At 46.4% G+C, this 16,288-nt stretch overlaps 2 protein-coding genes across 5 annotated transcripts in view; one reads left to right on the plus strand and one right to left on the minus strand.

Annotated features, from left to right (window-relative positions):
- The first annotated feature begins 336 nt into the window (after positions 1 to 336).
- Positions 337 to 8,884, plus strand: PSMG4 (proteasome assembly chaperone 4). Of its 2 annotated transcripts, XR_010080921.1 has the most exons (4): positions 337 to 891; positions 993 to 1,068; positions 6,049 to 6,243; positions 6,336 to 8,884. XR_010080921.1 is itself a non-coding variant. In XM_063401540.1 (3 exons), exons 1-3 carry the CDS (start codon positions 352 to 354, stop codon positions 6,168 to 6,170), a joined length of 738 nt encoding a protein of 245 aa, XP_063257610.1. In that variant the 5' UTR covers positions 337 to 351; the 3' UTR covers positions 6,171 to 6,310. The 2 variants fall into 2 exon arrangements, 1 of the variants encoding a protein (XP_063257610.1); XM_063401540.1 differs by lacking the exon at positions 6,336 to 8,884 and having other exon boundaries at positions 6,049 to 6,310.
- The window catches only part of SLC22A23 (solute carrier family 22 member 23), a 110,173-nt gene continuing 101,451 nt past the window's right edge, over positions 7,567 to 16,288 (minus strand). For all 3 annotated transcript variants that reach the window (XM_063401506.1, XM_063401516.1, XM_063401496.1), the window contains one exon: positions 7,567 to 11,989. In XM_063401506.1, the coding sequence (XP_063257576.1) occupies positions 11,632 to 11,989 (358 nt within the window). In that variant the 3' untranslated portion in view covers positions 7,567 to 11,631. The remainder of the gene's footprint in view (positions 11,990 to 16,288) is intronic.

Here is a 16,288-nt window from a genome sequence, read left to right on the forward strand (position 1 = left end):
CCTCCACAGCTGAATGCAGCCAAGGTCGCGGTGACCTTCCTCCCCGTTCCCGAGGCTGCACAGCACCACGCTGGCCCTTTCCCTTCAGTCGGAACCCGCGGGGCTCCTCTCGAGCGACTCCTCGGAGCCCCCGGTGTGCCGGGCGCGTCCGCACGCAGGGCTCCACCTGCCACCTAGCGGGGCTCCCCCATCGCTGCGGCTGCCTCCGCTTTACCCCTGTCCCGGGCGGGCAGCGGGGCAAGGCCCGGGGAGCTGTGAGCCCCGGGAAGCCGCGCACGGTGCTCACCGGGGCTGCGGGTGTGTTCGCACCGGCGGGCTGCCTGCGCACCGGGAGGGGGCTGTGTCTTTGGGATGGGAAGGGAACGGTGCGAAACGGAGCGGGTGCGCACCGACCGGGGCAGCGCAAGTTCAGGAGGCAGGGGCGCGGAGGAGGCGCGCTCCCGGGGGTGTACCCGTGTTCGTGCTGGGGGCGCTGTGCACGGACGGAGGGGAGCCCGGGGAGGGGCGGGCACGGAGCGGGCTGCGGGCGCCGCTGTGCTCGTCCGTGTGCGTGTCCGGCTGTTCCCTGCGGAGCGGGAAGCGCGCACCCCCGGGCGCCGGACGGGGCGGTGCCTCCCGGAGGAGCGAGCGCCGCCTCCCGGGCCGCGGGGCGGGCCGCGCTCGGCCTCCCGCTCGGGCCTTGCGTGCTCGGGCCCGGCCGCGCCTGGAGAGGCGGCGATGGAGGCGGCGGGCGGCGGAGCGGCGGGCGGCATCGCCCTGCACGACTTCAGCGGGCAGCTGGGCGAGCAGCGGGTGCACTTCCACGCCATGCGCCTGCGGGACTCGCTCTTCCTCTGGGTGGGCGCCGCCCCCGCCCTCGCCAGCCTGGCCGTCGCCATGTGCAGCCCCCGTGTGAGTGTCGCCGCCGGGGTCCCGCCCTCCCCCGGAGCCCCGCCGGCCCTGACCCGCGCTGCCGGGACTGAGCCGTGCCCTGTGCTGTGCTCCGCTTGCAGGACAGCATCCCGGTGGCCGCCTCGCTCCTGGGGGACCCCTCGGACACCGCCTCCTCCTGCCTGGCGCAGCGCTTGGGTAGGTGCGGGCTGCGGGAGCCGCCTCCCGCCGGGAACGGGCCGGGACCGGGCCGTGCCTCTCTGGCGGCCCTGGGCCGGCAGCCCGGCCTGGGTGGGTGCAGGGGGATGCGCTGAGCGCCGCCCCGGCCGCAGAGCCTCCACTGCTGCAGGTTGCGACAGCTGCCATCCAATCCACCGATTCGCTTTTTTTTTTTTCTCATCCCTATGCGAGTCTGCGGCACCCGAGTCAGCGGCCTTGGGCACGCTGTGCACTATCAGAGGTGAATTATTTGATATGCTTATCCTGGCTTTGGGTGCGAGGCGCTGCACCTGTCGGGTGGGGTTTGAGTGAGCTCCCCTCTGTAAAGCTGTGACGCTGCTGCGCTGGTGGGCGAGGCGGCCGCCATGCCAGGAACGTGCGTTTTACCTGAAGGGAAGCCAGCCCTCATCACATCTCGCACCTTTTAGTCCCCACATTCCAAGAAGTCCTGGCCGGGGAAGTCCAGGGCTGTCTCCCAGATGCCTGGACTTGTTCTCACTGACTTGTTCTCACTGAAACGTGGGCTGCTCGGGATGCTTCCATTTCCATCACACACAGTGTGCTGCAGCTACTGCAGTCGCTGAAATCCTGAATCTTAATGACACCTTGCAAACTCCCATGTCCATATTAAAAAGATTAAAAATACAAGGCCTAATGCATCCCAGCACCTTCACAGCTCTGGCAGCTGTGTCATGCTGGTTACTTGCCATCACCCACCAGTGGCTGGTGCAGCTCCAACTGGTGCACTGCTGATGTACTTGTTACCAGGTTTTAAAAACAGCATGCTGAGCTGCTCAGTCTCACTTTCAGTCTCCTCTGTTTCAGATGGAAAGGCCACAGAATTATTAATGATCTCTGTGCTGATCACCATTTCAGACAGTATGACCTGAGTTTGTACTGTCAGGCATTTCTGTGAATCTACACCTGCTTCTCCTCCATGGCCACATATAAAAAAGGGTTGCTCACAAGACTGATCTTTGAAAAACAGTATTAGCATCTTTTTCACAGTAACTTCTCTTTTAGTAGACACTGTTTTAGTCGACCCTGCTGGCACAATTTTATCTACACACTGAGTTCAATCCTTTCCACTTTAAGTAATAATTTTATGGGGTACTGTATAACACAACTTCTTTATGCGTAATTAGTGCCTTATCCTTAGGAAGTCAGTAAAAGCATAGTCAGAGAGGATTTACTTTGGATTAAGTATAGTAGTTTATTCCACTTTCTATTTGGTCTCCTTGTCACTCATTTCTTCTGAATCTTGCTCTAATCTGTGTAGGATTGCAGCCCAGCTGATAGCTGTAAGTTATCTTAGTGATTCCCATACTCTTCTTTTGTTGTTTTTTTTTTTTTTTTAACATGTGCTTGCTATCTTCACTCTTAAAAGATTTATTACATGTTTTATAGCTGAAGTTTGTAAAAACTTGCCATTTCTTCCATTAGTTCTTTCAGTATTCTAGGTCAGAGGCTGCCTAAGTCACCTGACTTTTCTTTCTCCTTGTGAGTTGTCTCAGATTTGCTGCCTTTTTTTTTTCTTTTCTTTTTTTTTTTTTTTTTCCCTTAAGGTGCTTTTATTCTTTCCATTACTAATTTCCCATACTTTGTTACTGAGAACTGATACTGTTGCTTGGTACTGGTCTATAGGTTACTCTTTATCCTTGGAGTACAATGCAGCTCCCTATTTTCTTTTTCTTTGTGTGCTTTAGGTGTCTTTTGTTATTTCATGTGAACTTCTGAGCCAGCTGTGGCCCTGCTAGGCTTTTGGTCCATGTTCCTCTGTATTGATGACATCTATCCACTGGGTTGCAGGTTTCCTTGCCAGTCAGCTCCTTTGATATTATATTTATATACTGTTCTTGCTTGTGTGATCCTGATTAAGGTGTATTATTTTGAGGAAAGCCTATAGACCTTTTTCACCTTTGGTTCAAAGGGGAAAGTCAATAATACGCTTACGGCTTTGAATGTGCTTGCTCTTTACCTGAGCTTCTGGGAAAAGAAATACATCTTTTTGAAATCTCACACCATACTCTTTAGGCTGGCTTTTGACAGTCCAGCAATTTAGGTGAACTCATGGCCACTCAGTCCAAATTTATTTATTTATCTATTTAAAATATTTATTTATTTCTCCTGAGACCAGTGGATCTGCAAGATCATCAACAAGAATCCCCGTATCTTTGTCTCACAAAGGAGAGTGATTTCCTTACCTCCTTGGTAAGGAAATCTGTGCTCCACCTCAGCTAGAAATACCCAGCTTTGCTGTTATTGGTGTTTAGTTTTACTCTGGGAATTTAAATCTTTGTTACTCCCACAAAATCTATAACAGCAGAGATGCTGTTCACAGCCAAGTCTGACTTGTCACCATTTTTTCCGTGCAGTTTCTCGTCCCCACAGGCACTAGCAGGAGTAGCATGAGATGTCATTTGCACATAACTCTTTCCATTTCTTACACTTGCCAGTTGCATTCCATCATCTGCTGTGTGCTCCTGCAATGTAAAGTTTCCTGCCCTGGAGCAGGAGTTTCAGTGCTGCTGTGCATCACAGTGCACACATTCTCCTTTTGTTTTATTTATAGTTTGGTAGAGGTCCTAGCCACAACAGCTGCATTTCATGTATTTGCTCTACCTCCTTCCTTAGTTCTGATTTTTTTCTGTTGCTGAAGAGACATGTGCTTCATTCTAATTCCTCTTTCTATATCTATCTATATGTGCTTGTATGAGGTGCAGGGACTGCCCGATTGCTTTGGCACATGTATCTCACAAGTCAATAAACCCAAATTCTAAGAATGTTTCCTGTAGGATAGTGGAGGCCAATTCTTGAGAAAGTCCTTGTCCATTAGTGCCTGCCTCACAAGCATATCCTGAAATCACAGTGCTTTGGGCTGCAGTAATGATTAGTGCCATGTTTTCAATCTTCTGTAGGGATTGGCAGACTCTTGGTGGAGATTACCTCAGACTTTTCTTTTGAGTATTTCTCAGCTGGGCACTGGTCACTTTCATCACTTCTTTTCCAGCATAAATAGTCTACAAACTCATGTCTAACATTTGCCCTGCCTCTTCTGCTCCTGCTGGGCTCCTCTTCAAGCTTTGGTTTGGGCCTTTGCTCTGTACATGAAGTTGTAGGAGCAGATCTGTGCTGCTGTAGTTTCTCCTGGTACTCAGCACATCCCAGACAATGGCTGTCAAGGATGTTTTTCCTCCACTTTGACGGGCCAGTGGAACAGGGGTTATTAACCAGGCTGCATGGGAAGCAGACCTGCCAGAGGGCTTTTTAGGTGAGCCTTGTCCTTCGCAGCTTTCTGCTTTATTCTGAAGCTGCAGATGGTCTTCCACGGAGGCATAAGATCTGCCCTCTTCTGTCCTTTCCACAGGAGTGCACATGTGCAATTAAATCCTCAGGAAGCAGGGACAGAAAAGATCCCCCTGCCCCTCAGAGCTGGGGCACAGCCCTGGGAGCAGAGGTCCTTGGCACAGCCCACAGGGACTCCCAGATTCACACTGTTCCTGGGAACTGGAACAGCAGCCCAGAGACTCTATAGGCAAACATAATTAAGAAGTTGAGTTTTGACACTGCAGTGCACTGTATAGTTTTGTTAGCTAGGATAATGGTATTAATTAGTTCAGAATTAGCATTGCATTCATTTAGGGCATGATGATGAAGCACTAGTGCTTACAAAACATGCTGCTTTATACCACAAAAATCTAGTGCCAGGTGCTAATTTTTGCAATCAGAGCACCACACTGCATTATATCAGCATTTTGTAGTGCCAAGTCTTAAAGGGCAGATGAGTCCTTGCATTTCAAAAGCAGCTCTGCTTACTGAGTCAGGAAGCTGGTAATCTGTTAGAAAATAATAAAAAATTCATTTGCATAATGAAAATGCCTTTGAAGGAGTTGTTTAACTGCATTTTATACATACCTCCATATATATGGGTTTCCTGTATTTACCTATTTAGTTTTCTATTTAGAAAGGATTGAGATCTTAGGAATCTTAGTGTCTCTATTTTTAAGTTTTAAAATTTCAGATGTTTTTTTGAATATTCAGCAGAACAGTCTGATTTGTGTCAGGGATCATTAGCTCCCAGCTCATTCCTGGACAAGAATATCTCATGACCCAAATACTATTTTTTGTCTTCTATTTTACACAACTCAATTTAAATTTAGTCCCTATTTTTCCTATACGGTGCTTACATTTTTCAAAAAGTTTAGCTTCAGTAATATATAAGGAGAACAACAAATTTGCTATATGACTGTGCTAAAATCTAAGTAGGTTGGCATTTTATTTATAAAACACTTCTTGGTGTTATCTCTTCTACTCTGATAATTAAGTCTTCTTGTCCCACTAGACAGGTTTTTTTTTTGTCACTGTTAATTAGCTCTGTCATGGAAGGCAGCTCTTAATTTTGTAGCACCTCTCTCTAGGTACTTGTCATTACAGTAGCCTGGAACTTGTGCTTGGCCTCATCATGTTCAGCAAAGGCTCTCCAGCCTCTTGGAGCATTCATGGACACTGTATGAAAAAAGTTTAAAGGAAACAAAATTGACAGCAAGCTTAGACAGAACTAGTGCAAAGCTTTTTGGGGCCTTTTAAGGCTGAATTCAGTGCTAAGAGTCTGGTACGGTCTGTGGTTTCACTTACAATGTAAGATATTTAAGAAGTGTCCAAAAATCCATTGCAAGCACTGCAGGGCTTTCTAGTGACTAATGGTGTCTTGCATCAGGTCAAAAACTAGTTGACAGCCAGCAGTCTTATATTGTTCCCTTCTGTGATGTGCAAAATCTTGCTCAACTCTCTAGTCAGGGACTTGTTCTGCTGTTCTTTTATAACTGCACCCAGCACAGCAGGAGTGAGAGAACGTCTTAGAAGTCTGCATGATGTGGCTTTTTAAGAGGCTTGCTCAAATACCATCATCACTTTTGTATAAGAATAAACTCTGCCTGAATACTCTATTTTGTGTTTTAGCCAGCAAGACCAAAAAGCAGATATTTGTCAGCTACAATCTTCAAAACACAGACAGCAATTTCACCTTACTCATAGAGAACAGGATCAAAGAAGAAATGACAGCTTTTCCAGAGAAGTTCTGATTGTGCATCATTGTAAAAGAAGATGAAGATTTGGTTTCAGAAAAACTGATTGCAATTTTCTCACTGACATTAAGTTAGTATGTTTCTTTTGTATTATTTTGATTGAATTTGTGGTTGTTATTAAATATAAATACACTTGACTTGGATTTTCTTTTTTTCAAATAGAATTTGAATTTTCAAAGCAATTTTTTTTGCTACCCTGCCAAGTAGGATATCAAATGGATGGTGCAATGGATGAACATCATTGAAAAAGTGCATGTGATATCTGGCTTCCACACAGTACTGGGATCTGATGGCAAATCCAAATGCTATCTGCACAATTAATCTACTGTGTACTAGCACTGAACATAGTAGCAGCTTTTAGTGTTCAAATAAAGAAACCCCACATTTTTGTATGGTAAAGCTGTGACATGAGTGGTACTTTTAGCCCCTCTTGGTTGTAGTACTGGTGCTAAACAATGGATTTCTTCCATTCCTTGGACACTAAGAACACTAGAATGGATTTCACAAAGGGTTATTTTTGCATCCCTGAGGTCTACATAGAAGGAAAAAGCACAAGCCGAGTTCTGGAGCAATAGATAAATCTGTCAGGCTGGTAGAAGAGCATCACAATGTAAATTGAGCATACACATAAAATCAGAGAGGTCTACTACCATGACCACCAGTGAAAAGCATCCTGCTGCTACATCTCTGGACTTGCCTTCAGGTAGGGTATCCTTTCAGAGGCAGATCCAGGGACTGTTTTGTCTAACGAGATGGCAGCTAGGAGTTAACTTTCCAGGTTTTCCAGATTTTGGTGGGTTTTGTTGATTTGGGTTGGTTCTTTTTGGTTTTTTTTTTCATTCCTAGTTGAGCCCTGACTTGAGCTTAATCATCAGCTTCTGATACAAACCAAAATTAAACTACCAGTGCTGCTTCTAGACAACTGTCCTAAGCACCTACAGAAAAGTGATGAATTTACCTTGCTGTGGTGCCACAGCAATTAAAAACTGTAACTGAGAGGCTGCTGGTGTAGAAGGCACAGCTGCTGAGTCTCTAGTCCAAAAGGGTTTGAACACCCAGAAGCTTCCATGTCTCAGATCTGGTGTGGGTGCAGAGGGCCCCTCCTTACCTGGTGGGAACAGCTGTCCTTGGCCGCAGTTCAAGATCAGAATAGCAAAAAGCAACTGTTGAAGGGTATTTTCTTTATAATTTACACTACCCAGGAAACAGTCAACTGTGCTTCTGCAATTGACTATAAAAGACAATTAGAGCTGCAAATCAATGTGCTGTTTTCATTAGCCTGATTTCCAAACAGCTCATTCTGTAGAGCAGGGTAGGGCTATTTGCTGAGGCATCAGCTGCTGCTGGATGTTTGAGAAGTCCCTGCAAGGGAACCAGACCAAGGAGAGCAAACTGATGGGACAACGTCATTTTATTCTGTACATTTACATACAAAGTTCTCAGTAGGTAGAACAGATGTAACATCATGCAGACATTTAGCTTGTAAGACTGTTTTCAGTACTTGATTTAAGCTTGTGCTATGAGGAAGCACCACCAGACTATTCATGATCAAAACATACAGTAACACGATTCTTTAAAACTTCATCAGAAACTGAAATGGGGAGGGAGATCTCGCCCACTAGACAAAACACACCATAATCCTTTCCCAAAACATTTTACACAATACATTTAAAATGAGGTTTGTAATTTCATTTTTTTCTTAAAAAATAAAATTAAAAAAAAGTTTCAGTGGAGAGATCATCCCCCCACTCAATAGTGTTGTCTTATGTGCCAGCTACAGGCGCAACTTGATTTGACATTCACAGAGTTCAGTTAATGGCACTTCTGCTTCCAATTTGGTGACCAATAAAGTGTGTGGCTCCAGGAAGTGGCAATAGTAAAAGTAAAAATAGTAAGTAAAATACTTCCACTAAAAAGAACGACAACAAAAAAAGCCTGCTCAGTGAAACCCAAAAGTAAACCCCACAACCCGCTTTCAGAGTGGCCACAAAACACTTGCAAACAGGTGACTGTCATTATCCGTTTGCAGTGTGTCTGGCAACAAAAGTGTACTGAAACCTTAAAACGGGGACAAAACCCCCAAGATCAAGCATAATGTCACTTCACATTTTTGTTTGAACTTGCAAAGATGGAGAAAGCCCTTAAATGGTAAACCCAAAGAAAAATCTACTGATGGGCTTTAGAGGTTGCTGAAGGTTCACAGAAAAAGGGCCAAAATGGGCAAGACAGCTTGGACTGCTTCCCCCATTGTGGCAGCCAGAAAAAGCCACCTGAGAAAAGCCTTTCCTGGTGATGGCTGCAGAGGAGACATGGCCAAGGAGCCAATGGTGCAGCAGGCTGGGACTCCAGCAGAGAGCCCTGTCCTGCTGCAGGACTAGACAAGGCAGGGCAAGCATCCCCATGCTTCCTTTCTGCCCTGCTGCATCACCTGGTACCTGGCTCCTCCACACAGGGTAGATTTAAGTGAAAACTTTCCAACTCCATGAGCATGTGTGGAAGAACATAATCATCACAGAAGTGTTCATATTTTCAGGAAAAGGAGCAAAACTGGAACTGCCAAGGCAGGAAATTAGTTTTTGCTTTATTTTGTGGCAGAGGCAGAGGGACAGACTGACTAGAGAAGCTGGGGCTCCCTTCATTGCAGATCAGTACCGACTACCTGATTTCAAGCAGAAAACCAAAAAAGTAGCAAATCAACTTCATAAGATATTTTTCTTAAAAAACCAAAAGGTTGCTGCATGTTCCTGTCACCTAGTGTATTTACTATCTAAATGTTGATATGTTTAAACAAGTGTTCTTTTCCCTGTGCCTGTCTGTCATCAGAGAGCAACCACCAGAATAGGAAACGAAAAAGCGCTGTGGACAACAGCGGTGAGCTCGCCAGGACCACTGACAGTGCTGGAAGCAGCCGGGTTTGGAGGCTGTTTGTGGATGGTCTACAAGAGCTGAACCGCAGCCTGAGCACACGGGCCACGAAGAAGACCACGAAGGAAGGAGCTGCTGGCTCTGTGGCATGGTGGATGGCAGGACGCTGCTTCTGCCTCTGCGCTCGCACCTCCTCCTCTCTCAGGCCCTTTTTCTCTCCCCTGAAGCCTTGTTTTGCTTCTTCAGCTTTCTGCTGTGAACCCGTTTCTTTCGTCCCCGAACGTGTGTGACTTGCAACAAGCATCTCGCATCGAAGGTAAAAGGTATTGCACAGATTTGGCGTGTGAATACTGCACGAGTGGGGAAGGGCTGGGTCCTTTCCTCAGGTGAACACAGACTGCAAAGGTCTCTGCACAGAACAAAAAGAAGTGGCCGCACTCAAGCCTGACAATAAAACTTGAGTGTAGGGAAGATCAGGCTCTTGCTGTCACAGCAAGTCTAGCAAAAGGTGAAAAAAATCAGTAGCGTAACTCTGGGCGAAACTACCATCAACTGGTCCAGTGTTTCTTACCAGGCTCAAGAAGAACCCAAACGTCCACATCATCCTCTGTAAAAATTAGCAGCTTTAGGACAACATTGTTACTCTGAACACAACCACCTCTGTTGCTTCTGCAGGTCTACCTGTCCCCTTGCATCCGTCAGTGTCTGGGGCTGTGCTGCTTTACTGCGTGGCCTGCCGGGGAGCACGGATCTCTGATTTACTGGGGACTGTAAGAGGACACCGGCAGCCCAATGGAGGATGGAAATCGTTAGGTACAGTAGTTAATCGACAATATATACAACAAGGGAGGAAGGGGGAGGGAAGGTAGAGGAGGAAAGTGCAAATGAGCACTTCCCCCTGCATATGAACGCAAGATGTACATCAAATGAAGTGGCAATCATATGGACACTCAGTACAACACTGACATCCTGCTGCTCTGTTTGAACGTCTGCACTACCGAGCAATCACAAATGGATGGCCTGAGTGAGAAAGGAGAAGAGGGAGGGACAGAGAGGAGGGTTAACTACAATGCAAGAGAGCTGTTTACAAAGTCCTTGCATTGAACTAGGTCCTCACTATACTCTCTTGAGTGAGAACCAGAAGCCAATGGCCAAAGGAAATAGTTAATTTGGGGGCTGGAGGAGAGAAGTCAAGTGGCCGCTATCAACGTGCCACCTGCACAGCAGGAGGTAAACTGGGTGTTCACTTTGTGTAGAATTAGTCCAATTTAAGTAAACTTTTTTCCTGAACTAAGATCTTACAAGAGCAGTCAGGAAAGTGGGGAAATAAGGGTGAGTTCATTGTATATTCTTGGGTCAAAACCAGAACACATCTCTAAGAGCCCAAGACAGCTCAGTACATCATTATTCACAGGCTATCAATTAATTCCTTTCCAACAGTCATTTAAGCAGTTCTTACGCTTAAACTGAAAACCTAAACCCTGGTTCTAAAAACACTTAAGACAATACACTCATTTCAGGACACTCATTTCCCAGGAGCAGAAATTCCACCTATGCTTCCTTTTGGAATGAAGGTATAGGTCATTGCCCATGCTCCTTACTATTTATCACTGCTGGTCTGTGCTTTTTTCCTGGAGCAGTCAGAGATCCTGGGCCTCCTGATAATTATAGCCATTCTAGGCAAACTTAATTTTTGCATCATTAGTCAAATCATTTGCATCATCTACATTACTATTAAGGACCAATGGCAACCACCTAAAATATATTAATATACTCTTAAGATGCAGAAAGCTGATTCTCATTGAAAAATCAGCTTGTTTGGGCAGGATTTTCTCCAATGCATTCAGTGAAAACAAAAAAAGACTAATTTAGAAAGTAACTTTTAAGTGCACATGGGCTATAAAGACAAATATAAGCTGCATAAAATGCAGTCAGAGTTTGAGTCACAACAGGTTTTGCTTTGCTTTTTCTTCTTTTTTTCTCCTTTTTTTTTTAGTGTATACAAACACAGCAGGCAATCTGGGCACTTGGACTTCCTAGACAGGCAGAAGAATGTTGCACAAGTCTAAGTTTAAGTCAATTCAACTTTGCAGTAAATCCCTCTTTCCTTTAAAGAAACACAAAAACAAAACAGAAAACAACACTCCCCCTCCCCCCACGGTTTCTTTCTTGGAATGGCTGCACCTCTTATAAGATGGCTTCATTTTTGTGATCTATGAAAGAAAAAGGAAATAAAGTGCTTCTTGAGAATAAATCAAAATAAATATACATATTTAATGGCAGGAAAAAAAGAGTTCTGAAGGGCTACTGCCAGCCAGGTCTTTTCTCAAAAGAGTCTTTTCCCCCAAAACTTTTCAAGAGTAATCTGCACAACCATTGAAGATGCCAAAATTTGCTTTAGTAGCCAAGTTGGATTCTTCTCAGTTTGTGTCTGCTCCATCACTGGTTTGTAAAATCTGTGCAAAACACCTTTGCCCAAAGTGCTACTCCTCCCGCACAACAGCATCAAATAAAATACAAAAGGAAGAGAAGAATTATAAGAAGGGGAAATAAAATAATTAAAAAAAAAAAGAAGGGAAAAAAATCCACCCAGTTACATCGACTTCATCCCGTTGGCAGTGGTGTTCTCCGAGATGCCGTCACTCACAGCTGCCGAGTCATGGAGGCCAGAGTAATCCTTGAGTTCAGAGTTTGTCAGGAGCAGGGGCTGCTCCCCCTTCTTGTGCGGCAGGAGGGGCTGCCGGGTGTAATGTTCCCCATCCGGGATGTTCTCGGGCAGGTTCTGGTTCTTGCTCTCGGGCAGCAGCAGGATGCAGATGATGCAGATGAGTGTGCAGCAGGCGAAGATGACGTGGTGCAGGAAGTAGCCTTTCTGGTTGTGGAGCTCCATGATGGGGGCGGTGAGGCGGCCGAAGCCCGCGCTGGCCAGGACCAGCCCCAGCCCTCCTCCCCTGCAAACACAAGCAGAGGGGGTAATGATGACACTCAAGTATCATTTCACACCCATTTAACTGCCCCCACATAAGAAGAAGAGAAGCTTTACCGTGTGAGCGTGTAGACAGCACTCTAAAGTACTTCCAGTTCCAAGTATTCCCACATTCAGTGAGGGAAAACCAGATTTTGCTTAGCATGCCACCCTTCTCTTAGACAAGGCACACCAAGGAACAGTAAGTGCAGAAGTCAATTTTGGCTGCCTCCACAGTATCTGGCACCATTCAGCAGTGGAGGCAGGAGATTAGACTTTACAAGCCACTGCCTTGATCCATTATACCAAACACTGGTGGAATATTTTCTACATAAAATCGTGTTATGGCTAGAACTTCTCAACACATTGGAGATGTAATAAAATATATCATTTTCAGGAAAAAAAAAAGAGTGTGAAAATAGACTCATCTTCCTTCACAGAAGCTGCTTGTGAAAAGCCAGTTCAGTGCTATCTCCTGATGTGTGGCTATGCAAGCAAGCTCTCTTGCAATTCCTTGTGTTGCTCATCAGCATCTCTCCAGGCCCTGGTGCAGGAGGCCTGGCACAGCTCACAGTCCTGGGTCTGTCTCTGCTCAGTGCCCACACAGAAGTGGCACTGCAGGTGTTTCTTTGGGGCAGGCCATTCCCTCCTGCTGTGGCACGACTGAGGTCTCCTGCCAGCAGAGTGTCATCCTCAAATGATTCATTTTAACAAAATCTGTGAGAGTGACAGCTCGTCCTTCACTTTCCAAAGACTCTGCTGCCTGCAGAGGGAGACCTCCCTGAGAGTTTAATCACTGGCACCCTGCTTCCCTACCAAGCCTGTGAGGGCAACACACTTCCTACACTTCCTCTGGGAGGTGTCATCTATTCCCAAACTCTCTGGAGATCATAGGGGCTCAGGTGTTCACTTCCTGACCCAATGCAGAACTGTCACTATCAACAAAAACTGGCCCTTACAGAAGATGACTTGCAGAAGGCAAATAGACTGTTTTATGTCAAATACTTGGGAAAACAAACAGTTTCCCTGACTATTAAGCATCCTAGAAATCACTGTACAAATAAACCTACAAATGCCAAATTCACTCAGCCAGCCACAGTGTTAAAGCGAATCTTCACCCAATCCTTTCAAAATCCACTGCTGCTTACTTGACAGCTGAAGGACGGCAAACATAGGTTTCAAAAGATGCTCTTGGGACACTGACTGGATCAAAAATTCACATATGTATGTTCCAGTTCTTCAGACTCAGCACAGCATCTTTCACAGACTACAGTGACTTCCCCAAATGCTGCAAAAGCCCTTTTTAAAAACCTGCCAGCTTTCCGATGGCAATTTAGAAACCCAGCTGAATGCAACTATTGTGCAACTGGCCTCCCTGCAACTTCATTAATACACTCACATGAGTAATCAACACAACCAGTCCCAAATGCACGGCAAATCTCTCTCCAAGCTGGCTCTGGAGCAACAAAAGCCTGGCTCACTTACATCAGTGATTGCAATGGCTAAATTGTATCTCAGCCCCCCTGAGAAGGACCTGAGGTGAGTTTTAAATGCTGCTGTAGAAGAACATCAAGCAAGCTGAAAGGAAACGGGAAAAGGCAACAACAAAGACGGCTCTGTCATTTATGGGTCAAGTGGCTTCAGATTTGCAGGGAGGAAAAAGAGTTTTCCATATGACGTCAGTAATTAGAGTAGGCATTACTTTTTTCAGTGCCATCAAAACCTGGCAGAAGGAGGCTTGAAAGTACATTTTGGTGTGCGTCCTAAAAGGAGTTTCTTTAAGGTTTAACTACACTGCATATGTGAAAATGTGAAGGGAAGAAGAAAAGAGAAAACTGAAAATACTGTCAGGAATATTTTTGCTTCCATGCATATCAGGAAACCAGTTACAGTGCAAGAGAGGCAGCACCCTCATGATTCATGCTGTTTTTGCAGGTGACATGGGGCAGCAGGTGGAAAAGAAAAACCTTCTGAGTGCTTTGGGGCATTGCTCCTCCTCAGCAGGAGGAATTCCATGGCAGGGGCCAGTGTCTGTTCTTCAAACACTCTCCAGCTGCAGAGTGGAGCCTGGAGAGGGAGTGCGAGGGCTGCTGGCACCCACAGCGAGTCCCAGCTTTCTCCCTCACACCTCTGCCTGCCAGGGGCTGCTGTGAGGGGCCTTCCTATGGCATCACCCCATGGATGATTGATCAGGGCCACTTTCCCAACCCCTGCTCACCCACTGGCACCGGGGAGGGATGGTTTGCATGGTGTTTATGGTCCTAACATGGGCAAACCTCAAAGGGACCTTGGTTCAAAATTTTGTCCTCAGAAAGGTACTGCTTGTTCAGATGCTGGAAATTTCCTTGCCTGCTACCTCAGTGTTTGGAGAGAGCAGCAAGACATCCTCACTAAGGGAAGGGTCTTGTCTTTCTCAGCACTCCTCAGGAGAGCAGAGAATTGTTAATCCTGTCTTCAGACAGCCATGTCTGCATTGAGCAAATGGGCCAACACACAACATGGCTCAGAGTACAGGCAAGCCAGAGATGCCCAGGCTAAAGAAGGCTTTGGGAGAGCACCTGGTCCTGCCTCCTGCACAAAGCAGGGCCAGCACTGAAATCAGACCAGGTTTTCCAGCTCAGCCACTTCTCAAAGTCAGTCCCTCAAAACCTCCACAGCTTTTCCCTGCCTGTACATAAGGGACATCTTGTGCACTCAGTCCTACGCCAGAAATTCAAGGATACCCTTGGCTTCATGGAGCAAGCATCACCTTTAAGAAGAAGCCAGGCCTTATTCAGGTCCCAGTAAACAGCCCTGCATCCCACTGTGTTGAGGAATACATTCAGTGCAGGTAGCTGGCTGGGCAAGATGTGGTGTCAGCTGCAGATTCAGCTCTGGGGTGCAGGACCCCAAGACGAGAGGCTGTGAACTGGTGCAGACCCTCCATGTGAATGTGACTGCCAAGTGGCTCCTGTTAGGTCAGACAGGGAAGTTTCCTCAGCAACTGGAAATTTGGCTTGAGGCAGCTACTGATGGGAAAAGACTTGAATTCAGCCATCACTGTCCACTCTGGCTGTGTGGGCACAAAAGCAGGACACTGAGAGAAAAAGCCAGAACCATCTTCCACTTGACAGTAACTGAGTATGTGGAGGATGAGGAAAGGACAGGCTGTATTTTGTTCAGCCTATTCCTATTTAGTAGACATGCAGGCTGTAGTGGTGTGAAGATTATTCCATATGGATTATCAGTGACACCTGGTGCTTTAATTCAGCATTTGGATGGAGGCCTGCACTGAAGTCCTGGGTACAAAGAAGTGTACTCCTGATGAAGCCCCCCTGCCTACTGCCAGGAGCCTGGGGTGCAGTGCAGAGATCCAAAGGACCCCTCTGTGACACATGACAGTGTGGAACACATGTTGCTGGAGCACGTGTCACCTCTTGGTGATGAAGATCTGGCTGCTCTCCTCCTGGAACTGCTCATCTCAACACCACAGCAGCAGAGATGGATGGGTGCTGTGGGTTTGCTATCATGCCACTGTTACCCCAGCTAATGGCAGTGCTGCTTTCTGCTTTCAGGGATTGACAGATAATGGATTTAAACACGGAAACCCCAGAGACAACCCCGGTGCTCTCTTTGCCTTCCTTAAGGTTCCTTGAGATCAAACCAAAAGCATACTGGTATCATGCAGTAGTTTGGTTCAGAAGGGACCTTAAAGATCATCTAGTTCCAACCCCCAAAAGGCATCCAGGGTGGCATTTTGGAGAGCAGATTATGATGGAATAGCCAGACCCCACCAAAATGCAAGAGAGAAGGCAGCTTAAGCACACCTCTGGTCTGAGACAGATTTATGCACTGTCCTGAGCTACACCTCCTAGTTACAATGCTGAGCAGATCTTATTGTGGTGGTAGGATCACAAAGCAGTGCAGAGTGTCATCATTTCTATAAATAAACAGGGACCCTGAGGCATATCTAGCTGTTGTCATTCACCTAATGTCACCCAGCAGAGTCAGGGGAAGCAGAATTTCGGCTCCCAGCCAGGATTTTGTCCCCTTCCTGGCAGCAACATAAGTGACTTAAAGGAAAAAAGCTTGCTATGTTCAGACTGCACATCTGACCCTACTTGGCAGATTCTCCTCTGGCATGGTCAATTCCTTATCTGTGTGTCTTTCAAACAGACAAGGAGAAAATTAAAAAGGCATAAAACCACCAAACTGATTGACACAAACAAAGAACTGTTAGTGTTTCAGGCTGCTGTGTAATCTCACTTCTCACTTCTCAATCTGCCTTTTCCTGTGGAAATAATGT

This window comes from Prinia subflava, chromosome 1, assembly GCF_021018805.1.
Source record: "Prinia subflava isolate CZ2003 ecotype Zambia chromosome 1, Cam_Psub_1.2, whole genome shotgun sequence".
NCBI classification, from domain to species: domain Eukaryota; kingdom Metazoa; phylum Chordata; class Aves; order Passeriformes; family Cisticolidae; genus Prinia; species Prinia subflava.